At 47.5% G+C, this 24,917-nt stretch overlaps 11 protein-coding genes across 11 annotated transcripts; 7 read left to right on the top strand and 4 right to left on the bottom strand.

Annotated features, from left to right (window-relative positions):
- Positions 1-1,520: 1,520 nt before the first annotated feature.
- On the top strand, positions 1,521-3,690 carry FSST1_009680 (ferric reductase family protein; the record flags this gene model as incomplete). Its single annotated transcript, XM_083226675.1, has 4 exons — positions 1,521-1,705; positions 1,761-3,377; positions 3,421-3,440; positions 3,491-3,690. 4 exons carry the CDS (start codon positions 1,521-1,523, stop codon positions 3,688-3,690), a joined length of 2,022 nt encoding a protein of 673 aa, XP_083085641.1.
- A 380-nt stretch (positions 3,691-4,070) lies between these two features.
- On the top strand, positions 4,071-5,486 carry FSST1_009681 (uncharacterized protein; the record flags this gene model as incomplete). Its single annotated transcript, XM_083226677.1, has 1 exon — positions 4,071-5,486. The coding sequence occupies one exon, from the start codon at positions 4,071-4,073 to the stop codon at positions 5,484-5,486; it is 1,416 nt and encodes a 471-aa protein (XP_083085642.1).
- Positions 5,487-5,724: 238 nt separating this feature from the next.
- Positions 5,725-8,026, bottom strand: FSST1_009682 (hint-domain-containing protein; the record flags this gene model as incomplete). The annotated part of the gene is made up of 3 exons (XM_083226678.1): positions 5,725-7,339; positions 7,391-7,974; positions 8,021-8,026. The coding sequence occupies 3 exons, from the start codon at positions 8,024-8,026 to the stop codon at positions 5,725-5,727; spliced, it is 2,205 nt and encodes a 734-aa protein (XP_083085643.1).
- A 1,369-nt stretch (positions 8,027-9,395) lies between these two features.
- FSST1_009683 (oxidoreductase-like protein) lies at positions 9,396-10,091 on the top strand (the record flags this gene model as incomplete). Its single annotated transcript, XM_083226679.1, has 1 exon — positions 9,396-10,091. One exon carries the CDS (start codon positions 9,396-9,398, stop codon positions 10,089-10,091), a length of 696 nt encoding a protein of 231 aa, XP_083085644.1.
- A 580-nt stretch (positions 10,092-10,671) lies between these two features.
- Positions 10,672-10,920, top strand: FSST1_009684 (uncharacterized protein; the record flags this gene model as incomplete). The annotated part of the gene is made up of 1 exon (XM_083226680.1): positions 10,672-10,920. The coding sequence occupies one exon, from the start codon at positions 10,672-10,674 to the stop codon at positions 10,918-10,920; it is 249 nt and encodes an 82-aa protein (XP_083085645.1).
- A 1,843-nt stretch (positions 10,921-12,763) lies between these two features.
- Positions 12,764-13,717, top strand: FSST1_009685 (uncharacterized protein; the record flags this gene model as incomplete). The annotated part of the gene is made up of 1 exon (XM_083226681.1): positions 12,764-13,717. One exon carries the CDS (start codon positions 12,764-12,766, stop codon positions 13,715-13,717), a length of 954 nt encoding a protein of 317 aa, XP_083085646.1.
- A 262-nt stretch (positions 13,718-13,979) lies between these two features.
- FSST1_009686 (phosphoribosyltransferase-like protein) lies at positions 13,980-15,063 on the bottom strand (the record flags this gene model as incomplete). Its single annotated transcript, XM_083226682.1, has 4 exons — positions 13,980-14,141; positions 14,190-14,609; positions 14,820-14,881; positions 15,018-15,063. The coding sequence occupies 4 exons, from the start codon at positions 15,061-15,063 to the stop codon at positions 13,980-13,982; spliced, it is 690 nt and encodes a 229-aa protein (XP_083085647.1).
- A 514-nt stretch (positions 15,064-15,577) lies between these two features.
- FSST1_009687 (uncharacterized protein) lies at positions 15,578-17,665 on the bottom strand (the record flags this gene model as incomplete). The annotated part of the gene is made up of 2 exons (XM_083226683.1): positions 15,578-16,653; positions 16,711-17,665. The coding sequence occupies 2 exons, from the start codon at positions 17,663-17,665 to the stop codon at positions 15,578-15,580; spliced, it is 2,031 nt and encodes a 676-aa protein (XP_083085648.1).
- A 1,949-nt stretch (positions 17,666-19,614) lies between these two features.
- On the top strand, positions 19,615-22,007 carry FSST1_009688 (uncharacterized protein; the record flags this gene model as incomplete). Its single annotated transcript, XM_083226684.1, has 2 exons — positions 19,615-21,826; positions 21,877-22,007. 2 exons carry the CDS (start codon positions 19,615-19,617, stop codon positions 22,005-22,007), a joined length of 2,343 nt encoding a protein of 780 aa, XP_083085649.1.
- A 207-nt stretch (positions 22,008-22,214) lies between these two features.
- FSST1_009689 (dolichol-phosphate mannosyltransferase subunit 3) lies at positions 22,215-22,619 on the bottom strand (the record flags this gene model as incomplete). Its single annotated transcript, XM_083226685.1, has 3 exons — positions 22,215-22,376; positions 22,453-22,521; positions 22,572-22,619. 3 exons carry the CDS (start codon positions 22,617-22,619, stop codon positions 22,215-22,217), a joined length of 279 nt encoding a protein of 92 aa, XP_083085650.1.
- Positions 22,620-23,526: 907 nt separating this feature from the next.
- FSST1_009690 (glycoside hydrolase superfamily) lies at positions 23,527-24,874 on the top strand (the record flags this gene model as incomplete). Its single annotated transcript, XM_083226686.1, has 2 exons — positions 23,527-23,701; positions 23,748-24,874. The coding sequence occupies 2 exons, from the start codon at positions 23,527-23,529 to the stop codon at positions 24,872-24,874; spliced, it is 1,302 nt and encodes a 433-aa protein (XP_083085651.1).
- Between the last annotated feature and the right edge of the window lie 43 nt (positions 24,875-24,917).

Raw genomic sequence — 24,917 nt, forward strand, 5'->3', positions numbered from 1 at the left:
AGATATTTTTAAAAAAAGACTCGTCATCTCTTGGCGACAAACTGGGGACGGCAGTGATAAGGTTCCCCAGATAATAATACAGGAGGGGTCTTTAATTGACGGTACCTGTCAACATCGCATTATCGTATTCCATCACAAGATTCATCGTAAAACATGTGAAATCGGTGATAGAAATACCAGCCGAGGGAGACAGCCTAATGCATGACTTGATGTGGCAGCCGTCTTGTTCACCTGATACCACCATCTAAAACTAAGCTTGTATTGGAGGTGTGCCACGCCCAGGAACGGAATTGAAGCCACCTACGGAACTGTGCCTCATTCTACTGCAAGGTTATCTATATCTGCTTTTCTTTTTCCTTCGAGACTTTGTCTGTCTGGATTGCAGTATACTCTGTAAAGCCAGTGAAGTTTTGTTCCTTGAGACATCATGATAATTACATCGCGATAGACGATAAACCCGACATCGGAGTCGATTAGCGTCGTATTGGATTGCGAAAATTCTACTGTCAATTCGATTCACATGCCGGACTATGTAACGCTACTTTATGCATCTCGACGATCATTCGGTCAGGTGCTGGGACAGTGATAGGATAGTGAGCGTTGAAGCGTAAATGGAAGAATGCCAGAGTTGCAGGTTGTGAATATCCGTGGGGGGAGACAAGGGATCTGAGACATACTGCTGTAGGGTGAGTTGTCGACGTCGCTCATTGCCTTGGCTGGACCAATATTGATGCAATATGTCGGTAGAATTGCCAAGTCTAGAATTGAGGCTCTGGATTTGACGGTCGGGAAGTGTCAATGCGTATCAATGTACATGAGATAATCCACTAAAGATACATTGTTATGACGCCTTTGTTTACGATGGCAGTGATGCGATGATACGTGATCGTAGCTTTGCACTTAAGATTATAGACATGCCTGATCATAATGGAACAATTCAAGTCTCTTGTCTTGGGCTATGTATTCTTTGCATCCAAATGTCAACTTTTGTTGGCTGCGAGCTGACATGGTGGTGAACAACTATCCCGATTGCTACTTGTGTTAATTTAACTGCTGAAGGTATCACCACAGAGATACAGACATGGGATTGCTCTCTTGTCGCCCATATCAAATAGTGCCAACAATGAATAAGTAGGTAGTTTAAAACTGAATGCGACAAGATAAAAGTCATCATCTAGATACTCGTGCGAGATGGCCACAACTCATTTTGCATCAATCCATCTTCTGGTATAGGGTAAACTCCACCCAAAAATAGCATCATTCTCTTCATCCCCAGAGCTGAACAAAACAAAGTTTAGATGAGGCTGGGGTAATCTCTATCAGGAAAGTGATCTAGCCCAGTTCATCAAGAAAGTCTCTACTTTTTGATGGATGCGTCCATTTGAGCAAGATTCAACCAATTAACAATTCGGATGACCCGGAAATGTCATATAACGTAATCACAAACTTGACCCTCTTCATTCCAACACGAACAGATCAAATCTCACTCTCTTAATCTTTTAATCTTCTTCAACGATGTTATGGACTTGTTAAAGAGACACGGAGATCATGGACACGGCCACGAAGAAAAGCATGGCCATGGTCATCAGAGCGAAGATGGATTGAGACAGCACTTCCTCGCATGCCTTTACTGGTACGTCCTTGCGACGCTGCTGATAATAGGTTCTGTCTCACATCTGGTCTCAGTCTTTGTTGCTAAACAAAGGTAGGTGTGGGAACACAATCACATGCTAAAGATAAACAAACACTGACCCCGACAGATTAAAGAGAAGGGAATTGGGGGTCAGTTCAGATACGGCAATTGAGAAATGGATCGATACACCAAAGAATCTCGCATCGAGAGTAATTGGGCCGCTGCGCAAGACCATTGTTGTTGTGGCATATGCTGCTTTTATCACCATTCTCATTACTTACAAGTCAATTAAGCATGACGGCAATTTTCACGAGCGCATCGCTTTTCGCGCAGCATGGATCACAGCGACACAGACTTCTTTTCCGTTTCTTCTCGCTGTGCGCGTCAATCCAATTGGTCTTTTACTAGGAACTTCATACGAAAGGATCAACTGGTTTCACCGATGGGCATCAAGAATCTTCTTCGCCAGCGCCACCATCCATGGAGGCTTCTTCACCTACGAATGGCTCGTAGCCGATTTCTTCTGGACCGAGATAAAAACCGTCAAGATGGTTCTCCCTGGTATCGCAGCATGGTTCATACTCTGCTGGACCATCATCTCAACACTCCCATTCTTCCGTCGCATAAAATATGAGCTCTTTGTCATGCAACACATCATTTCTGTCGTGTTGCTCTTAGTGTTCCTGGTCCTTCACGTTCCAGACCACCACCTTTTTAGCATCTGGTGCGCCGTGGGCGTTTTCGCGTATGATGTTGTGACACGCTCGGCAAACCCCATCTGGCGGAACTTGAGAGTACGAGTCTCGGGGAACCCCTCTGTACGATACGCGTACGATGCTCAAGTCGATGCCGTCGACTCGGAGTTGACTGTCATGACGATTCGAAATGTTGGGTTCAAGTGGACTCCTGGACAGCATGTTTTGATATGGTCGCCTACTTTTCGATGGGAGACGCCGCATCCGTTTACTATTGCGAATATTCCTGATCCACAGACGAGGACGCAGGATGTTCAATTGACGATCAAGACAAAGACGGGTTTGACAAGAGATTTGAACGATTGGGCGAGAAGAACGGGATTGAGGGGGGATATTGGGAATTTGCGCGTGTTGCTTACGGGGCCTTTTGGGGCAGAGGCGAATTGGAGGCAGTATGAGAATATAGTTCTCGTCGCAGCATCGACTGGAGGATCGTTTACGACGCCAATTCTTGAGGATCTACTCTCGTCTCAATCCCCTGGTTGTATCCGTACCATCAGCGCTTTGTACATCGTCCGTCGCAAAGCCCACGCTAAAGTCTACCTCGAACGAATAACCCGTCTACTCTCACGCGCCAAAGAGATGGGTATCGCAACAAAGATCCAAGTCGCAGTAACAAGAGGTCCAGGCACTGTATCCGAAGCAGTTCTCCAAGACGAAAGCCGCGAGAGATTAATTGAGCCAGAGACCACAAGGGGACCTAGTGTTGAACTGGAACGCTTCTCGATAGACTCTACGCGATCGTCAGAGAGTGCGAGGGAAGACCAGTTGTTGAAAGAGGAAGTGGACATGGACCTGGATGGGGCGTATGCCTCAGCTATTGAACATACCGAGGGACGACCTGAGATTGCGACATTCATGAGGGATGCTGTTTGGGATGCACCCGGGAGTATCGCTGTTGCTGTTTGTGGAGGGGAGGCTATTGAGAGGGTCGTTAAGATGAGCGTTGCGACGTTGAAAAGACGGGGAGGGATGAATGTTGGCGATGTGTATCTACATGTTGAAAGGTCTGATATATGATAATGTTAATAGTAAATTGAAGCATACAAACAGTCTGAGCTGGTAGTAATTGAGTTGTCCCGTCTAAAACAGCATTTCACAGCAAAACAACAATCACCGCTTCTTCTTTACTGTCAAGCGTACCAACCAGGAGATCTATCTCTCTATTTCTTCCCTCATCTTCCCATTCGATACCATAACCCCATCTCCATATTTTCCCTTCGTTGCATTGTTGAGCTTCTGGTACTCCAACGTTGGAATATCGTCATCGTGGCAACCTTTGACTTGAGGGTTTCAGAGTGAACAACGTTTTTTCTTTGGCAGATCGCCTGAAACGTCAATTCTCTCTTTGACCCAGCAGTATTCTCTCACAACTACAAGAAAGAGGAGGAGAGAATGTATCCTTTAAGGTCGTTGTTCACTATTTGCAAAACTCATGTTCAGACACCTTCAAAGGACTTACAATGAACAACGCCTTTGACACCTCAACACCCGGCTTTGTCTATATCTCCAGAACAATAATGCCTTTACCGCACCGCCTCATTTCAGAATGCGATATATATCCTCCAAGCAATCCTTTCCATCACGTTATTCACTAAAAGCTTCAATCAAAAGTCTCTGGTTAGACAATCTTTACAAAATCTCATCAAGCACACACAACTCAAACATAACGAACGCCCAACATGTGTTATGCCAATGTTTTCCATTTTACGCACTGCGACACGCAGCGTCGTGCCATCATCAATCCCGCCAATGGAGCGACAGCCTTCCACCCCTTCGAACTACCACAGCAATGCATCCACGGCATTGTCAAACTTCCTACCCCTGCAGACCCTGAAGCCGCAGCTCCATGTCCTTCACACGGAACTTGCTGCCAAGCCGGCGTAGTTTATGTCTGCGACAAAAAAGACGACCCCGAGACTGAGTGTCATGTATGGCAGTTTAACCATCGGACTATGGAGCCCAAGTTACTGGAAATATACCGATCACAGCTGCTTCCTATGACTGCCGATGATTGGAAGAAGGCGCCGCGCATGTCTGATAAATTCGCGTATGAGGAGGACATTCGGATTGAATTCTTCGACGCTGGTGTCGAAATGATCAGGCTTGCGTCAATGGGGAGGCACATTGTTGAAAACTTTTCCCAGAACGAGGTCTTGGTTGATGGCGCGGAGCTAGAAGAGAGAGACTTCCTCCTTCATGGCGAGAAGTATTGGGACTGGCTGGTTGCGCGAAAGGAATTAATTCAGCTGACAGAAGCCTGGGAGAAACTCGCCAGCGTGGGATGCATGGAAGTTTGTCCTGCGAAACTCCACGCAGTACATCCTTGGATGAAGTACGCCTTTGCCGGGTGGGATAAACGGCAACCTGTCGATTTCCCTCAATTTCCTGGTATCCCTTTTGCTTTCCTCGACAACATTGATCATCAAGACGATCTCCTTCGATGGCATCCTTACTACGCTCGTCGAGACATGCCTTCTACACCCACTGTCGTCGACTGCTTCTGGACTTCTCCCTCCATTCCCCTACGCCACAACCCTGAGCTTGCTCTTCTTCTTCAGATGACGGATAACGACACGGATTGGCCTGGTGAATGGTGTGGTATCATGAGGAAGGCGAAAAACCCAACAATGGCCATTCGATATTTCGATGAGGAAGGCCCTTGTCACACCACGCATGGAGACTGGGGTGGTGATTCACCTCTATCCGTACCCTCTTCAAGACCAAGGACTCTATCCACGCACTCTTCAGGACCAAGAACACCTCCTTGGGCGATTCCCTATGGCCAAGAGCCTCCTTTTGACTGGAAGGAGATTCATTGGGATCGACCGGCTACACTTGTTGAGTCGCCGGCTGTGGGTCCTAAGACTATTCCTGCGAGGGCTGAACAGATTTCTTCTGTGCCGTATGATGACCGAATGGAGGCGAATATGTTTTTGTTTGAACAATTTGTCGGAGTCGAGGAACCTGCCAACAGGGAGTTTCTTAGTGTCTCGGTCACAGACGATGAGGAGACGTTGAAGAGGCGAAGGAGCGGGAATGACCTGGATGATGAAGAGGCAGAGATGCAGACGGCTAAGAGACCCCGCACTGCCTAGAGTGTTTTCTATGTATGATATAGAGGAGTTTGGGAAAAGGTACGGCATTTTTAGAGGCGTTTCGTGGGAAAAGTTATGATGCATTTACAGGAGTTTGGGAAAAGTTGACCAAGGCTGGTATTTGGCGATTTGGGATAGACGGTTTTACAATTGGAATAGAGAAAATTGGACTTTAAAAAATGTTACCTCGATGCAAGTGACTTAATTATTCTGATAAAACTACTACAGTGTTATGATATCACTTACTTGGTTGGCAAAAGCCCATCACTAACCCACTCTCATCCCTCTCAACACCATTCCCAACCACAACCCCATTACCCCGTCGCTCAAGACATAAAAGACTTTTCCCAACAACATTATAATCCCCAAAAAACTCATGCGCACGAACATCATTCCCACAAGTTAATCCATGACCAAGAGTAACACCCCACATATCCCCAACACGAATAGCATGCGCAGCAACACTCGCATCGCGTTCCAGAAGAATAGAGTAAATACAACCAGTGTACATGATGACAGCAGTAGCTTCATTGGCTGGGAAATCCCAGCGCTTGCTGTCGGAGGAAATAGGATGCCATGGCGTCACGAGGACTTCTCCTACGCGACAGAGAACTTCTTGTTCGACGGGTGTTTTGAGAACCATTGCTACGCGGCGTGAACCACGTGGTGTGCGGACTTTCATGCCGCGACGAAGTTTGCGCATTTGCACGATGCGACCGGATGCGAGGGTTACTTCTGTAGATGCTGCGAAGCAGACACCTGAGCTATTACGGTAAGCGCTCATGCTCACAGGGACACTGCTAGTAGAAAATCTTCCACCGCTTGATCGTCGAACGCATGAAGGTTCAGGCGGAGGTAGATTGTCAAAGATTTGATCCAAAGAATCGCGACAAGAAATAAAGAGGGGACTTTCAGTACTGTACTGAAGTGGTCCAGGATCTTTGAACGAGTTGCAGACTTGGCGTGTGTGTGCGTTGAGTAAAGAAGGAAGGAAATGACATCCCCATTTCTCGAAGTAGTCTTTGCTTTCAATGGCCATGGCGACTTGACCTTTGGGTTCTTCCATTGAGATGTCCTGCATCAGAGACTTGTTCTTGTCGTCGTTGAAGTCTTTTGCTGGAACATTCTCGATTAGAGCTTTGAGTTCGTTGGGTTTGTGCTGCGTGTTTCGGATAACTGAACGTTCGCCATCAGGTTGGATGGGAAATGCCGTCGAGATAAAATTGCAGATGAGGGACCTGGATTCATGATATGCGACTTCTGAAGAAGGGATGTCGGTGTACTCTAGAACACTGCGTTGCGCAGTAGCCATGGGAATAAAAGCAGCATCCTTTGACATCATTGCCTCAAGGACCTTGCGACTCTTAAGACAGTTTCCAGGCTTGACGTATGTCAAGTAAGCTTCTACAACAGAACGGGTAGGATCCTGTTCACTTAGAAACTCGAGCTGCTTGATGTTATTGACGCGAAGAAAGATATCGCGCGACTGGCCGAATTGCAAGTTTCCGAGGTTCAATGTCAACTCTGCAACGCTGTCTTCAGAATCATCCGCAAACTCGACAGGTTTATGCTCCACAGACGGACCGGTGGTTTCTAGCAACTCGAGAGGCTTGGAGTAGGCGAGTTTGAGAATAGCGCGTGTCGCAAATGTACTTTGGAGGTTGGCGACAGCGTGAACAAAGACTGTTCCGATCATACCGGCATCGGGAATGAAAGCGTAGTTACCGCCGCCAACTTCAGCGATGGATTTGAGAAGACCTGATCGGAGACTGTACCCGAAACCGAATGTGTGGATTGATGCTGGGAGGGGACTCATGTTGCGAATCTTGGGGACGAAGCCAGCTGCTGGGTTCCTGGTTGATGTGAGCATGGGGATGAGGGACGGGGAGATGGAATGGACTTACATGTGGTTCGGCATACCATCTGTGAGGATCATGATGGCAGGAACATTGTGAGACGCTTCATCAGTCTTGAACTGCTTAACAGCCTCAAGCATACCCTGCCAAAGATTAGTCGCATCACGAGGCCCCATGCTCTTAACATTCTTGAGTGCTCGAGCTTTGTTATCCTTATTCATAGGCAGAAGAGGCTGCAAGACTTTAGCCTTTGATGCAAAAGTAACGATACTAAGACGATCGTTATCATTCATAGTCTCGATAATGGTGCGCGCAGCATGCTTGGTAAGATCAAGAACAGATAATCCAGCACTCTCTTGATCTTCTCCCGGCACGGGCGCTGGCTGGCCCATACTGCCCGAGATATCGATGACTAGAACGATGTCGCAAGGAACATGTGGGATGTTGACGGATGGTTCCTTGGGCGTGTCTATTTTGATGAGGAGGCCGTTTCTGTTTGGGACTGGCTCGAGACGAATAGTTGCGTCTCTGTCAGAGAAGCCGGTATTGGGTTTTTGTTCATTTTCGGGCTTGATTGGCTCGTCTTTTGTGGATTTTGAACCACTGACGAGACTACGAAAAAGAGGTACTGTCTGTGATGTGTTAGTTGGGATGGAGATGGTAGATGACGAAGCTTACCACCATGATGGACTATTAATTCCGTGTCAAACGGATGTCTGTAAAAGAGTAAGATTTAAAGATACAAGTAAGATGATTCTCACATGAAAAAACAGCGAAAAGGATGAGCTTTAAATTGTATATATAAATGCCACAAGTCCTACCAGATGGATCAATTTGTTGTTTTCTGACTGTTGTCAGACTGACTGAAGTGAAGGCTAATCATCCATGTCACGATGGATTGCTAGTCAGTCATACCGGGCTGTGGCGCCACGAATGGCAATCCCCATAGAGTAAGCACAGCTAAAGCCGCTAAAAGCTCCAGTTTGGACCAAGGCTCAATTTAAGGCTGATTCTTGGTGTGGGTGATTTCGCCGCATCTCAACGGAACCAGCCAATCTGCCTAGACTCTGCCTTGAAGCGGGGAAGAGAATTAGTTCCGATTGTTTGGTAACGACACGTGAAGGGTGATCAGATATGTAACTGATCTGTGTTTGTTTCACCTATTTCTTTGTTAGAGGTAGAATTGGGTGGGCGAGGCAGACACGGTAATAACATGGAGAAAGTAACCGAGTTTATATCCGAGATGGAATCGAAGTATAATCTCCTGATGGTAAAAGTCATTTAATTAAGGCAAATAAAATGGATACAAGTCTGCTGTTGCCTGCTTGGGATGACTGAATGAACTGAGCTCTGGATTGTAATGGTTTGGTATGAGTGAGTGATGTTGTAGGCCTGGGATCTCAGGTGACAGAAATGGCGATAGAGTCTCTTTGTTCTTTCGAGGTGTTGGGTCGCATCGCAACAACAAACAACTTCAATATGGCCACGTATGTAAAAAACTAAGTTGATACCTGTTAATTTGGTGTACATAAGACAGCTGTTTCTTCCTCCTTCCTCCTTCGTCCTTCATTCCTCATCCTCATCCTCAACCAACCCAGCAGGCAGAGTAATACAGTCGACACCATGTCCAACGCTCAGCTCTAACTACATATTATTTAATGCAGTCAGTAGTCAACCGCTGCATCGAGACGCAATATCACAAGCCAAAAAGGCCAAAGATTTATTATCCTTTATATCGAACTCAGCTTGTTATATTGCGATTTCGATTCAGCGGATGATTGCTGATTGAATTAGGTGACGAGTAGCTGTAGTTCAGCGCTGGACGTCTGGAGTCGGCTGTATTATTTTGTCTGCTGGGTGAACTGTCCCCTGTTTTTAGGCCCACTGATGACGTCGGACTTCCGAACCCTCAACACCAACTTTCTCGGCTCCGGCGCTGTGCATTACCAACACAACTTCTTCACTTTTTCAACTGTCGCTCTCTTTGTCTCTTACCTGCGCAAACCCTACATACACTACCTCTCCCATAATCGCAAGCGCATAACCTCACACCATGTCACTCCCAATACCGACAAGATTACTACCGAGGTTACGACCCTTACTCTCCTCCACATCAAGAACCATCGTCAGCGCCGCACCAAGAACAACACCAGAACAATGGCCACAACGCCATCCCTTGGGACCATACTACGAAACAATCCTGCAAAGTCCCTCCACACAACCTGCCGATAAACCAGAAGTACCACCCAAGTCCGCAGACTCGAGCGTCCAAGATAAATTCCCCACGAAACAAGCTACACAAACACCAGAAGAGAAAGCTCGCTTGGTTTTCGGATCGCGCGTGCTCGGACAAGCAGAAAAAGACGAAAGATTAGCTACGCGAAAGGCAAAAGCTACATACATCGCCGGCGTACTCGTACCGCCCAAACCAACCGAGCCGGATAATTGTTGTATGAGCGGGTGCGTCAATTGCGTGTATGATCAATACCGTGATGAATTGGAAGAGTGGCAGCTCAAGAACTCAGAAGCTCAGGCTGCGCTGCGCAAGGTGGAAGGATCCATGGATTCGGATGGTGGTGGCTCAGAGGCTAATTGGGCTGCTGCGCCTTCGGTTGGAGAAGCTAAGATTGCCAAGGACTTTTGGGATGAGGAGTTGTACGCGAATTTACCAGTGGGGATTAGAGAGTTTATGAAGACGGAGAAACAATTGAAGAAAAAACATGAGAGTGAAGGTTCTAAGGAGAGCTGAGCGAACTGGGCTGTTTGGGTACATTGTTGGGTTGCATTAGAAGTTTATATATACCCCTGCATTTTTTGGGGACGAATGAATAGATGATAGAGTTACATCCCAGATGATTCGTGACATATGTCAGTTCTCGCCAATTGTGACAAAGAATGCTGTGATGTGAATTACATGAGTATGCATTACGAGATAATAACTCCGCTGTTTTGCCATGTTGTCAGCCCATACATACCCCATGGAAATGGCCCTACTGGATGATGTTAACAGAACATGGCCTCGAACTGATACCTCTAAGCTTTCCACGTAAAGATCGGGAATATTGGAGTTTGATCTTTAAAGATAAGTCTGAGTGGCACCGTCCGTAAGAACTCACTGCAACTGGATTGATGTGCATCCGTCCTTTGATGGTGGCCATCTGTCAGCCCTGTCTACAGACTACCGACCAACTGGATCTTTGAGCATGTAACCCAAGCCTGTGCTTCAGTGACTGTTTGTGGATGGAAGTTTGGTGTTTTGTCTTGTATATGTTGGGTTTCTGCCTCAATTCGTTCATGTTGTACCTGGGTCTTGATATGATCGCAATACAATGTTTGCCGCCAGAGTCGCTTGTCAGAGCCACGACCGTGTAGCTCTTGATGAATGGCAGTTCGCGGTGATTGTCCAAGCCCGTGCGTATGATGTCGCTGATCTGATTCCAGGTGCTGCATTGGAGCTGGTATCTCTCGCCTTCTTCGCTTTCGTACCCGTAGAACAATTAGTCATGGCTTTCAGCAACAACGATCCCTACGGGACACTCCGTGCAAGTGCAACGCCTTCGCGGTTGGGCCCTCATTGAACTACATCAGAGCAAGCATGAAACACCCAGGCGTTTGTGGCACATCCTGGCGATGTAGATGAGCGGGTGCAAATGTCGTAGGACCGGGCGCGATAGAATAATAATGAAAGCTGAGTTCTGCAACCTCGGCCTTGAGGTTTTCGAGTTCTATCCGCTTGCGGCACTCCGACCACACGGGTACCTGTCGCTTTCTCCTACGCGTCGGGGGAACCTTATCTGATAGGCGATGCAGTTTGAAAGCCTTCTGTTTTTTGATGTGGTGCGGCCCTCACCGTGGGTGTATTGCCAGGTCACTGACCATAGTGGACCGACTTTGGAACATCATCATCGAGGTCGTGTTATCTCTCGACATCGGTATGGGATCCCCAAAACGCCCTGTCGGGTGTTCTCATAAAACACAATATCCCACACGCTTTCATGATTGAGGTCGGCTGTCGAGAATGCGAAGCCTTGAACATCGATTTGGCCTGTTGCTGTGGTCTCACGAAGAGACGGGTTGCAAGTTGTGCCTGTCGGTTACTTTGGGATCTGAGACGATGTGACAGGAGCTGCATCGACTGTTTCTGATGCTTCCCTGTGAAGCTTGGAGCTTTTGGAAGTGATATAGGGGTGGTGACAGGTGGATGGATGGTGACCACCCGGCTGGCCGTGCACTAGAGATGTCCTGCCAGTACCAGGATCTCCATGAAGGTGCTCGTGGCAATGCGACGGGTTTCAAGAGGCACCATGTGCTCAAAATCTTGATCGTCAAGAAAGGTCGGAAGGTCATGCTCCAAACGACTCTTCCGACGCGAAGGATAAGCAGCAAAAGCAACATTACCTCTTGCGGAAATGTCATCGCGTTCGTGCGATTGCAGACGCTGGATATAAGCCTGGTTGAGGTCATCTTACCTGCATACCTGGGGCCGTCGACCGCCACGACGGTACGTTTCAGGCGACTAAACGTCGAAATTTTAGATAATGGATATCCAAACACCTCGAACATTTTTATTATGCGTCAATGATGAGAGAATTTCCGAGTTTGACGTCTCGAAATCGCAAACATGAATGCAGGCAGCGAGCAACGCGCCCCTATGTATTTTGCCAACCTTTGTCTCGCTGGCAAACAAGGAACCGAGAGCCCGCGTGGCAAGGCGTTTGGAGATGACGGCTAATAAGTTGCTTAACCAATCGACACAAGATGGTATATTCACTTGGACTCTTGTTCTATAATGGGCCTTGCAACGGGGGCTTAGAGAATCCCATTTCAGGTTCGGGGTAGGACAGAGACAAAGACGAAGAGGCCTTTGAATCCGCCATGAACCGGGCTGTCGCTATTAATATCCATGCAACAAAAAATACAAAAAATGGAACGTTTGTTGAAGTGTACGCCGATGGACGATGATAGAACTTAAAACGGGTCAAAGATTAACACTAAAAGACGGGTGACCAGTGCCGCAACAAGGACAGCAGTTCGAGAATGGTTGATCAGTCAGTGCCAGATATTCTTTGAACCTTGAAATGCTTTGAAAGAAAGTTGAAGTTTGTTCCTTTGTTGCTATGTGCCAAAACCTTGTTCACTGTGATCAAAGGTGTTGTTCCAGTTAGAGTTCAGTCATTATACCATGTGTAAGTGTTCACCATTGAACAAGAAACTCTCAATCCTAACACAAAGTTCAGGTAATTGAACAAGAAAATCTTGATACAAAGTCTATCTTTGCTATTGAGATTACAAAAGACGCCATGACCCAACCAAGATTCGCCATTTCCAAAATCCAACGTTAACTTCTTTCCAGATATCTGATCAACACAAAGCAGCATTCACTACCACAACACTCTATCGACATCAAAAGAAACCGACGAAATGAGCAGAGCTTGGATAACCTTGGACCCCGCCCAAAAGGAGGGACAAGAGTGGTTCAAACGAATGGGTCCAGCATTTGATGCCCATGCTGCAATAAACACGAGCTTGAAACGTTCTTGGGACTTTGCAACAAGGCCTACTACCTGGGAGGATTGGAAAGGAATGGAGGATCGTTTAGCCCAGGGAAAGAGGCGAAAACGGGTGCCATGTGTGCAAACCCAACAGCCGTATCGCTTCTCACGGAATCCTGGGAGACCTCTCCTACCAGATCATATCCGCGCTCTCATAAATACCTTTTGCCACCCAAGTATCAGAGAGTCCATGCTCAACAACCCGGCCTTGTACGAAAGCTTGAGACTCTATGTACGCTTTGGCGAAGTATCACCCCCAGGCGAATCCAAGAGTACAGAGCTGAGCCGACATGTCTACTTCGACCAACTTTCCAAAGGCCTACGATCCGAAATGAGGACTAGAGCCATACAAATGGGAGTCGCACTTGCAATCATCCACTGCAATTGCAAATACGATGCAGCTGGTGTCAAGTTCCAGCTTGCCCTCCACCCCAAAAGACGAAAGGTGATGCTGTGGCCGACCAACTTTGAACACTGCAAAACCTTTAAGAGCCGCTCAGAAAACATCGAGCTCAAGTTGGCACTGGCTATTGCAAAGAACCCCACGTGGCCGAGACCGCCCGGCATGTTTGGGTTTATGAACAGGGACAGTCGACTGGCGCCAGAAGCTTGGGAAACGTGGTATGCTTTCAGGGATGCCTACGTGTCTACATGTTACAAGCTGAAGAAACCCAAGTTTTCCCCGAATGAAGTAATGGATCGTGTATTTGGGATTTACAACCCCAATAGCACATGCTACGATAACCTCCCTGAGGAAGAGAGGGTAAGTCAAATCGTCCCCCGACTTTGGACTTGGATGAACGATTTGGAGGTTTACAAATAGAAGAGGATCTCATTATGTGAACAGGTTCAGAGGGGATGCATTACGGGGCAGGTACCCGGTAGAAGAAGGTCCATATCTTGAGTGCTTGGGGATGTTTGTTTAAACGGTCAGTGTGGTATAGTATGCCCATTTCGGGGCATGCGACAAAATAAATTGGTCTTTCGAGCTCACAGCCCTGGTATTCTCATTCGTGATGTATGTTTATGATATCTCGCATTAAATCTGTGCGCCATTTTCCCAACTCCAAATTCTCATAAAACATTTAGTTGCTCTTGGTCTGCAGGCTAGCGTTCCTGTCGTGCTCGTCGATATCGAGAGCCTCCCAGGGGTAGTTGATCCAGGCATCACCGACGGTCTCAGCAGCGTAGTAACGGGTGGCGAGCATCTCATCGGGAAGCTTTCCCTTCTTGGGCTTGTCCTTGTTCTACAAATTGTTAGCGTGCATTCTGCAAACGATTGCTGTGTGACATACGTGGAGGACAAAGATGCTGAACTCAGTCTTGGGGGCAGTACCACCCATCTTCTGGCGGGCAATCTCAACATCCTTCTCAAGCTCCTTGACGGCATACTCGAGAGTTGTGCGGGTGTCGTCAACCTCGTCAACAATAAGAATCTTCTTTCCGACAAGGTTCTGCATCTCGCCGAGAGCGCTCATGTCGAGCCACTGTGTTCGGGTGACCTTGGTACCGGGGGCCTCGACTTCATCGTTGCCGAGAGACTCGTAGAGGGAGAGACCGATGGCCTGGATGGGGATGTTGGGAGCGCCACCCTTCTTGAGGAAAGATCGGAGAATTCGAGCAGGGACGTAACCACCACCGCCGATGGCGATCAAGAGTGTGGGCTGGAAGTCGAGGAGAAGCTTCTCAGCTGACTTTTGGCACATCTTGTGCACCTGGAGGCATGTTAGCGGCAGATTTGGGTGTGATTTGTGTCATGACAAAGTAGTGATTGCGCAAAAAAGACTCGAGCGACAAACGAGATCTGCTTCCTCGTATCTAAAAGTATTGTCGCATCGAGTCGGACACTTTTTTTATGATGCGCATCACGTCCCTCATCATCAAGGCGGGGTGGCGGGGTAATGTGAGTCAATCCTTAAACTTACATCGTTGTAGGTGACGTAGAGCTTCTCGACCATTTTGACGGTATTGAAGAAATTTGAAGTTTCTAGGAATATATAGAGAGTCGCGAAAGAGGAGAGAGAGAAAGAAAGAGTATATAAAAGTGCGACGGGGACAGATGGAGGAGTATTAATGCCCAAGAGGAAAAAAAAAGACGGAAGAAAAAATAAAATAGGGCCGACGCAACCGCGGGGATGGAGATGGATCTTCAGGCAATTTTTTTTCCATGGCAGGAAGGTAAGCCAGGCAGTCCCCACACTCGAGGATCCACCAAAACATCGGAAGTCGCCGATGGTAAATTAAATCCGACTTCATGAGATAAATCACGACTGTGACAGGATAAGAACACAACTCAATATTCCACAGTAGAGCCCAATAAAATGTATTCGCCAACTAACAATCACATCATTTCCTCTCGCCGAGTTTATTAACACATGCTCACATGCAGGTGCACTTCCATACAGTAATCTTCCTTATTATATATGGCGTTCAAGCTCGTCAGTAAACAACCCCATAGTCCCATGTGATTAGTATGCGCCAAAGATCGTCGACGAGACTAGACATATTAATTATCATGAATGAACGATAAAGAGCGAATGCTATGAAACTCCGGCTAGACAAGTGCTGAATTTTGAAAGCATCATCGAGGATCAACGGATTTATAAGGAACGAAAAAGGGGGCAGATATCGAAAGAGGCTGGTTTGCCCCGAGATCAGTCTACTTCCTTCTAGCCTTCTTAAGTCATGAATCGTCTTTTATAAATGACCGCCTCTTAACCCAACCTTGTGCTACCGTGTGTACAAGGCTGTGCATGTCGAACACATCGTTTTCCTTCCTACGGGTCAGAAACGAGTAGCTGCAAAGCGTGCCAATGGCCCATTCCAACTTATCCGGCTTTACTTCCGGCAATGTTGGCTGCGGAATGGCCTTCGGTTCTATGAATGCCATGAATGACAACAGATCAGCAGCAAGTTCGTTAGACTTCTGAAGCTGACGGAAAGACGCAATCAATGTTGTTCCTATAGCATTTTGAGAGCCCCTATATCGGGTGTTATCTCCGAACTCTCTCTCAAGAACTTCCAGACCGTTGTCCTCGGCGTTTCTTAAGAGGCTCAGGTATTTCCATATAGGTGCTTTGGTTTGATTGAGGTACGAGGCGGCCTGCTTGATAGCAAGCGGGAGAAAGGTCAGGTATGTGAGTAGCTCAACGACTGCTACTTCGTCCTGGAGCAGCTGCTGTTGGATCAGAGACTTCTCTAAAAGTATCTTCGCTTCTTCCATATCCATCTGCTTAATTTCGATGATGTCGGATTGCGCAAAATCCCCAGCAACATGCCCAGACCTTGTCGTCATCAAGATAATACCATTCTCGCTGTGAGGCAAGTACCTTTCCAGGCCTGACCTCTTGTCAGTTCCAATGATAAGTCCCTGGTCATCGGCGTTGTCCACGATCAAGAGCCACTTGCCAGCTTCGTCTGAGCTGAGATACTGACAAACAAGGTCCTTCACATCCTCGTTCTCGCTGCTCTTCCGCAACCGAAGCTTCTTTGCGATATCAGAATAAGCACGTTCTATAGTCTCATCACTCAGGACTGGCACCCAGAGAATCGAATATTCTGGTCGCTTTTCCTTCATTTGGTAGGCAAAACATAGGGCGACTTGAGTCTTACCAATCCCACCAAGACCTGCTAGTGCCACCTTATGACTTCGATCTGGGCCGAAGAACTTGTCTTCTAGCGCATTGAGAATGGTTGCTCGACCAATGAAGCGCGTATTTCTGACAAAAGGAATATAGTAGCATGGTTTATGAACCTCCTCTAGCACATCGTTAGCGATGATAATCATCCTCTGAGCTTCTTTTTATGCTAACTCACTAGTTATGTCTGCAGTCCTGTCATCTGGGGGTATCTCATCAAGCAACGCTCTAGCATATGAAGCCGCCATCGCTGCTGCATACGGCTGCCAATTTTTGTTCTTGTGTCGGTCACCGTAAGTGCAAACCCCTCGTATGACGCCAACTGGAATTCGGTTCATAATTCCTGCCGCTTCCATTTCCAAGCCAATGATACCATATCTATCCCTCAATTCATTTCGCTTTTCCGCGTTTCTCATCAGCTTATCTCCTGATCCAATTGAGCCATACCAAACTCGAACGCGTTTATAGTCTGATTTTGATCGTCGACGACGCTCAACGATTTCCTCTTCTCCATCGTCGTTGGCCGAGAACAAAATGTCGTTGTCTTGCCCTGGATCAGCGAACGTGCCAGTTTCATGTTCGCAATTGCGTATCTTCTCATAGTATGGCAAGAATATTTCGTTGTCGTAGGGCGCCCCTAGTTTGATGCTACCTATAGCCGATCGAACAATTGTTTCAGTCATGGCGAGGCTATAACCACGTCGGAGCAGTTGGAATCCGTCCTCCGTTTCTTTGCCTAGGTCATACGGGATCAGTCCAGGATTCTCGCCAACGGGAAGAGCGACAAGCACGTCGCCCAGTCGGATATCACGAGATGGAATGCAAGAAAGGTTTGGAAGCCCTGCTGCCACGCCGACGAGGAGGCCAAACCAGAGGTTGGGGAACGACTTTTTCACTTGACTTGCAAGTGCAGCCGCAGAGGCTATACCGTACTCCTGGCCTGCCGGCAGAGTTACAATAACGATGTTATGGCCGCCCATAGCGCCCGCTTGATATACATAGTCATTGCCATGGCTGACGGGAAACCGGCCGTTGTGCTGTTCGTCCAGTAAATACATAGCAGCCTTGGCTTCGATCTTGAGTGGAGCGATCCAGACAACCTTGTAATCTTTGGGGTCGAGTATTATCGACATTTTGCCGTAATCTGTTACCGTAATTATGAATTGATATGTAAACACCAGAGGTGGCTAAGAGTATAGTATGTAGTCAAAAATTTCACAAGTTAAATCTTTGGAGAAATATGCAAGTTCAATGAGCGAAAGATGCAGTCAGCAAAAAACCCCGCACAGGAGGACTGGACGTCCAACCAACAGTCTGTATTTTGGTGACAAGGATCTTATGGAAGAGACCTTAGCAGCCTGGTTCTCATTTGCCTGCTGGAAGCTGTCGAGGCCAATGACAATTAGAAAGTCTCCGACCAGGATATAACTCAGTTGAGAGGATCTGCAAATCATGTTGAACAAGTAAGATAAATAACTATTCTGTGTAGCTCTTTGGGATATGCAAGCACTGTTGATAGACAGGCATTGTGTTGTTGTTGGTTGATGTCATTATTTAAAGAAAATATAGAATAGTCTTTAACGGGATAGACAGATATCAAATACAGGATGAGCGACACCAGGACACTGGACCTGTGCATTGTTTGGAAGATCGATAAGGTCGAAATAAGGGTCTTTCTGCTGGATACTCATACCCATTTAATTTCCTCAAAACGGCACTATTGACCGAACTAGCACCACCCAAGTTAATAGTTTATTTACAAGCTTGGTGTATAAGCCAATGGGCAGTGGTAGCGCCGTTAGCCAAGCCTTATTACATTCAATAATAAACAAGAAGATGCAGTATAAGGGGAAGACAAAGTCGTTCGTTTGCATAGCATAATATTTTCCTATCATAATTCTCGCGCGTCCATAACCGTCGAGATGCCTCGTCCCATCAACTTTGTGATTCTCGCCGGCTTGAGCTACTTGGTCGGTCAAACCGCGGCCGGCCAGTGCAAACCTCAAACAACTACCGAGACAATACAAATCGCAACCACATCAGATCTACACCAGATAAGCATCATCCACACGTTTGTTGAAACTTTGTCTAAAAGCCGCCACGGTAATCGAACAGACAACACAGTCCGATGATGTTATAGCCACTACAAGCGGCTTAACCTTTACCTCGACAACGGTTGTACATGATCCCGAACCTACTTCACTTCTGGAAAATGGTGGTTTTGATGTTCTACCTGCCATAATGGAGCCCTGGAAGAAACTTCCTGGCCCAAAAGATCTGGCCGATGTTTCAATAACCAATGAAATCTTTCAAAACGGGAGGGCTTCACTCCATATCAAATACACCAGTGAGCGGCGTCAAGACCTCAGCGCTCAGTACATCGCCCAAAAACTCGATACTGCTAAGATTTCGTCTGGCATCACTTATCGGTTCACTGTGTGGTTTCGTTCGAACGTGGGTAATTACCCCGGCACACTGGCATGTCCCATCGCCTTCCTACAGGGTGTCTACAATACCAACAAATACGTGGCTACAAAAGCATTTAGCCTCAACAAACAAACACCCAATCAGTGGGAAAGTTTTTCTATCCAGTTTAGTTACTCTGATGAATAATTAGACAAAGGCGAGTTATATGTCTGGATCGGCATAATGTGCGGGATTGGTGGTGAAGGGTACATAGATTCGGCTTCAATTGAAGTTGTCCAATAGATGATGCGCCCAACGACATCCATTTCCTAGAATCAGTAGCTTTGTTTTCATCTTTTGAATATACTTTGTAAACTAAATACTTTCGGGAAGCATCATTAGCGTTGCATTTCCATATTTGTTCATTGAACTCTGAGTAAATGTCCCGACGGCTACTTAATTATTCTGCCACCCATTACAGCCAGTGCCAAATTAACTTCCCTATTTCGGCAAGCGGTGAGGCCCACTTTGAGACGCGACCGGGTCTGTTCAAGTAAACAAGTACCAATGCGACAAAGACAAACCTCAATTAAACGACAAATGACTGAAAACGGCATTCAAAAATACAAGAAATGAAGAAACCACAATAAACCACACTCGTTAGTAATTTAAGAATATGGAGGAATCAGCGCCAAAAAGACAGCGCACGGAGGGTAGCGCGTCACCTCGAAAAAGACGCCCATCTTATGCATCACCGACTAAAGCTAGCATGTCAAGACATCACCCAGAAGCATTTGAGAGAAGAATGTCCAGGTCGCCTCAGAAATTACCGAGCACTCGACAATCAGCGCAATTCACTTTTGATAGTCCCTCGGAAGCTCTCGCTGCGCGCTTGGCGACAAGTCGGATCGTTAGTGATGCTCCTACGCCAACGCGCCCGGGTGAGGCGACACCAGTCCAAGAAGACATTAATCCATTTCGTGGCGGAGGTTTGAGGAGATCACCACCAGCTGGAGTACAGATGGATGTTGATACGCCACCTATTGACCCTTTTCGACGTGGAGGATTGAGAAGATCGCCGCCGGTGAGAACGCAGGGGAATGATGCGCCGCCTGCTTCTATGCCTGAACCAGAATTACCACCAGCAGTGCAGGCTTCCTCACCTCCTCCTCCGCCAGCTTCTATGCCAAAACCCAATATTGGACGGCCTGCAGACGAACCTGTGCTGGAATCGGAGAGCGACGCATCTGTTCCTTTAGAGGAATCCCCTCCAGAGGAACTATCCATAGCAAGGTCTACCTCGCCCGTTGCAAGTCCATCGCCGGCTCGATCGTTCTCTTCGCTCAACATTCAGCTTCCACCCCGGTCGTCTTCCGAGGTTAGGTCACCCTCACCTGCTCTATCTTCGCCCGCTCAGGCCCCAGTCCAACAAACTGAATCAGAACCAGAGGCCCAGCAGGAGCCTCAATCAGATGCGGCGGCTGAATCAGATGTCACGGTGGAAGCAGCTCCCGAATCAGATCAAGGCTCTCCAAGCCCGCCGCCTCCCCTTCCAGAGTTTTCTCCTTCGCCCCCTCCGGCTTCCATGCCGCCGAGTAGAATCCCGCGTTTGGCCCAGGAAAGTTCTCGAAATAAACCAGCAGCAGCATCGCAGCCCATTCCGAAATTACCACCGCCAGATAATGGGCCACGGAAGAGCTTTCAGAATAGCCCGGCCAGGTTCCGCGAGGCATCGCAACAGAATGTTTCACCCCTCACGAAACCACCATCGCGACATTTCGAAAAGCCAAGAAAGGGCCAAGTCACTGATGCTTCTCAAGAGAGAAAGCCAGCACCGACAACCGTATCTGTCGAAAGACAGACACGCCCATTTGATCCAAATGCAGATAAGAAGAAGGAACGCGAGAGGATCCAGAAAGAGATTGAAGCTTTACAGAAGGATCTCGAAGTCGCTCGAAGAGAGAATGAGCGGATTCGCGCGATGCAAGAGTTTGGTCGCGTTCTTGCGCCCGTGGACCAAGATGAAGTTATTGACCTCATCCAACGTCACCTCATGGATGCGGATGCAGAGCCAAGCCAAACATCGACACAGCAATTATTACAATTAGCGTTAAAGCCTACAGCTCTCCTCCCATTCGGAAAGGCTTTCGCTCCAGCGCCCTTAGCGCCCGTGGACGATAAGTTGACCTACGTCAAGTCGCATTACCCAGTTCCAATGACGGCAGACGAGGAATTGCCTTATCTTCAACTATTTACACCATTCACAGCAGCATCTACAATATCAATTCTGCCGGCAACCGACGACCAACCTCTCAGACAACTTCACTCCATCCTTCTTCGATCGCGCGAAATCCCCGGACTCTTTACAGCCAAGGTGGATATGACTGTCAATCCGCTCGAACTTTCGGTACTCGATCTAGACGTCGTAGACCTAGAGCCTGCTGCGAAGCCCGAGCTTGGTTTGTTTATTCAGAAGATTTGCACAGGCGACTGCAATCGTTCTATGCAGCGCAATGTGGGTATCTTGTCATGGGCGATGGGCGAATGGCTCCGCATTGCTGTTGAGAGGGCAGGCTTTTGGTGCCAATTGGATCAAAGCCTGGGTACTAAGGATGGTATATCGGAGACAGCAACACAGATGCGAACAAGGAAGAGAAGGAGAAAAGACGACGATGGGGACGAGGATATGAACGAGTCAACAGGAGTAGACTCTGTCAAAAAGACCGACCTCATTCGCTACATGGGTCAGCAACATTACGACATCTCAATACCGTACAACGATGCAGAGGAATCGGGCGCCAATGTACGATTCAATTGGAAGGTGGAGTTTGACTGGACGGGAGAAGCACAAACGAAACTTTCCGTCCTGGTTGGCGCCCCAGGCAAATGTGAGTACTTCTACCCCCATTAATTGGCCCTTGCTAACGAGACATCACAGGGCACCAAACAGACGACCGAGGAATACTTGGCAAGATCCCCAAGCTTTTTGACGAACTTGTACATGGCCATCAGAACACAGAAACAGCTGTAAAAACAATTGTAGCGCTCATCGCGGGAGAGCAATCATGATAGAGTCGGTCGGGATATATGGCAAAGTTTACGAATGCATTGGTGCGTGGTGTCGAGAGAAATCTTTTTTGCGCAGGCCGCACCGGCAAGATACCAGATTATCGTAGATTAAAGTTGATTAGGCCCCAAGAGCCAAAAATGCATCCCATCCATCCAACCCCCCTTTTTGCCCTCCATCTAGATCATCGTAGTTCGTTCGGTAGTCGTTTAGTCGACGGTAACGCCGAGCTTGCGAAGCTCAACCTTGGCCTGCTCGATCTCAGTTGTGAGCTCCTTGTGCGCGTCGGGAACGTCGTTGAAGGTGAGGATGCCGAATCCGAGTCGGAAGAGGAGGTATGCGCCAAAGGACACGAGAGCCCAGAAGGGAAGCTATTGCAGGACATGTCAGAACATCAATTCAATCCATAACACCCTTATTGTAAGAGCTATCGGATGTTGAACATACCACGGGGACGATTTGCTCCTGGATCAGGGGAGGAAGAGGGATGAGCTCAAGGAAGAGAGCAAGGTAGAGCTATACACTGTCGTTAGTCGAGAAGTAGAGACAAGAGTCGAAGAGCGTACGGAGGAGACGAGGAGGGCGAGAGAGATGGTCTGCTGAGCGCGGGTCATTTTGGCGGTTTGGGTAAGGAACGTGAGCTTGAACGAGCGCGGGGGAAGTCTGCGATTGCGATTGATGATGTCGGTTCTTGAGGAGACGTGTATAAAGTTGTCAGGGGTCGCGTGGGAAATCGGATGACTAAGGTGGGTAAGCGGGTGTTAGGTAAGCATGCAAGGGTCACATGCTGTGATCGGTGGCATTTGAAGGTTGAGCATGGCAAGATTAAAAGACAGGGAAGAATATTATGTGGTTTGAGAAAGGCCACCTTTGGTGGAAGAAGACTCAATTCGATATATATTTTTCTAAAAACACAGAATATTTAGTTTTTCCCGTCACTACCTTCCTCATCTATACCACCTCAAATTTTAGAGCTGAACAGAGGTATCACGAGAGCCAGGAAGGAACCTAATTAATGATAACCTGATGATGAGATGCTCGACGTGTAATAAATCTCGAATGCTTAAGGTCTCTTGAGATCGGATAGTGAAATTGTAGCAGGACTTAGACATAGTAGACATACTAAATAAGAAAGGCGATGGTCTGGTTAGCTTAACCTAGAGTCAACAAGGTTAAATTGACCATGTTTCAGCAGATCCTTCCAATCCTTAATTCATGAGGTCGGCAATAGCGGCATTTCTTAGTAAACGAAGGATTTTCAGCTGAGTCCGTGCAGACCCTTGTGTGCATCAAATGCCGATCTTTCAGATGATTATGACGGCTCGATAAACGAAAGAGGAAGCTCGTCTGTGTCAGGTAGAGACATATGCAGCTTACTCCTATGGTGCAGCGCAAGCGCAAGGCTGTGAAATTGAGGGGTGAATGGGCATGTTTTCCCAGCTACTTAAGCAGAGTATTTGGCATTCTCCTGAGTTTGGTTCGTTTTCATCATCGTTGCCTGATTGATCAGTTTGTCTGACCATGTATTATTCACCACTTGTGTCTCTTCTACTGTTCGGCTCGGTCACAGCATGGCTTCCCCATGAACGTGACCTAGCATCGTTCAATCAGACTGCTCGATTTGAACAACTCGGAAAGCGATTCAAACCAAACTTGGCCGATGGCATTACCAAGATTCGTGGTGTCAACTTCGGCGGTTCGTAGAAGTTGTTCCCTCGACCAACATTCGCTAACATAACCAGGCTGGCTTGTCTGTGAAAAATGGCTCCAAACAAATACCTGGGAAAACGTCCTCAGATGCGGCAACTCTGAATCTGAATTCGATTGTATGAACGATCACTACAAAGGCGACAATCGTGAAACAGGAAACAAACGCTTCGAAGAACATTGGAAGACGTGGATTGACCCAGCTACAGTTCAGTCTGTTCACGATGTTGGCCTGAACACCATCCGAATCCCGATAGGATACTGGTCCTACACGGATATCGTAGACAAAGGGTCTGAGCCCTTTGCTGATGGAGATCGAATGCTGCCTTATCTCGATGCTGTCGTCAAGAAAGCTGCCGAACTTGGTATCTATGTCATTATGGACCTTCATGGCGCTCCTGGTGGTCAGCAGGAAGACGTTTTTACCGGCCAGAACAACAAACCAGCTGGATTCTTTAATGACTACAACTTTGGACGCGCGGAAAAGTGGCTTGCTTGGATGACGGATCGTATTCACACGAACCCTGATTATTCAACCGTCGGCATGATCGAGGTTCTCAACGAGCCTGTTTCTCGCCATGACGGAGGCAACCGATACCCTGCTCCTGGCCAAGATCCAGGTCTTATCGAAAAGTACTACCCCGCTGCCCTCAAGGCCGTTCGCGATAAGGAAGCCAGCCTTAAAGTATCCAATGACAAGAAACTCCACGTTCAGTTTATGTCAAGCAAATGGGACTCTGGCGATGCTCGTACACAATCATCCATAGCCAACGACGCACTCACAGCGTTCGACGACCACAACTACATCGGCTTTGCCCTCAACGACAATCAGCACAGCAACGCGGACCCGTACAAGCTTATGCACAGCGCCTGCACCGACTCGCGTGTTGTCAACGGTCAAGAATTTACGTTTACTGGAGAATGGAGCATGACGTCGGGCTATGAAGTGAAGGATAAGGAATTCTTCAACAATTTCTTTACCGCGCAGCAGCAGTTGTATGAGGAGCCTGGTATGTCTGGATGGGTGTACTGGACTTGGAAGACGGAGACGAATGACCCTAGATGGACGTATTCGCATGCCACATATTTGGGATATATTCCTACTGATGCGGCAGGATTGCAGAATAATGTTTATCGGGATGTTTGCGCTGGTTATAGATAGGGTGCTGCTGTAAGTGGTGACGAGGTGGTTGGGTTTGTGAGAT

The sequence above is a fragment of the Fusarium sambucinum genome, chromosome II (assembly GCF_050947815.1).
Source record: "Fusarium sambucinum isolate potato_lamoka chromosome II, whole genome shotgun sequence".
In the NCBI taxonomy this organism is placed as follows: Eukaryota; Fungi; Ascomycota; class Sordariomycetes; order Hypocreales; family Nectriaceae; genus Fusarium; species Fusarium sambucinum.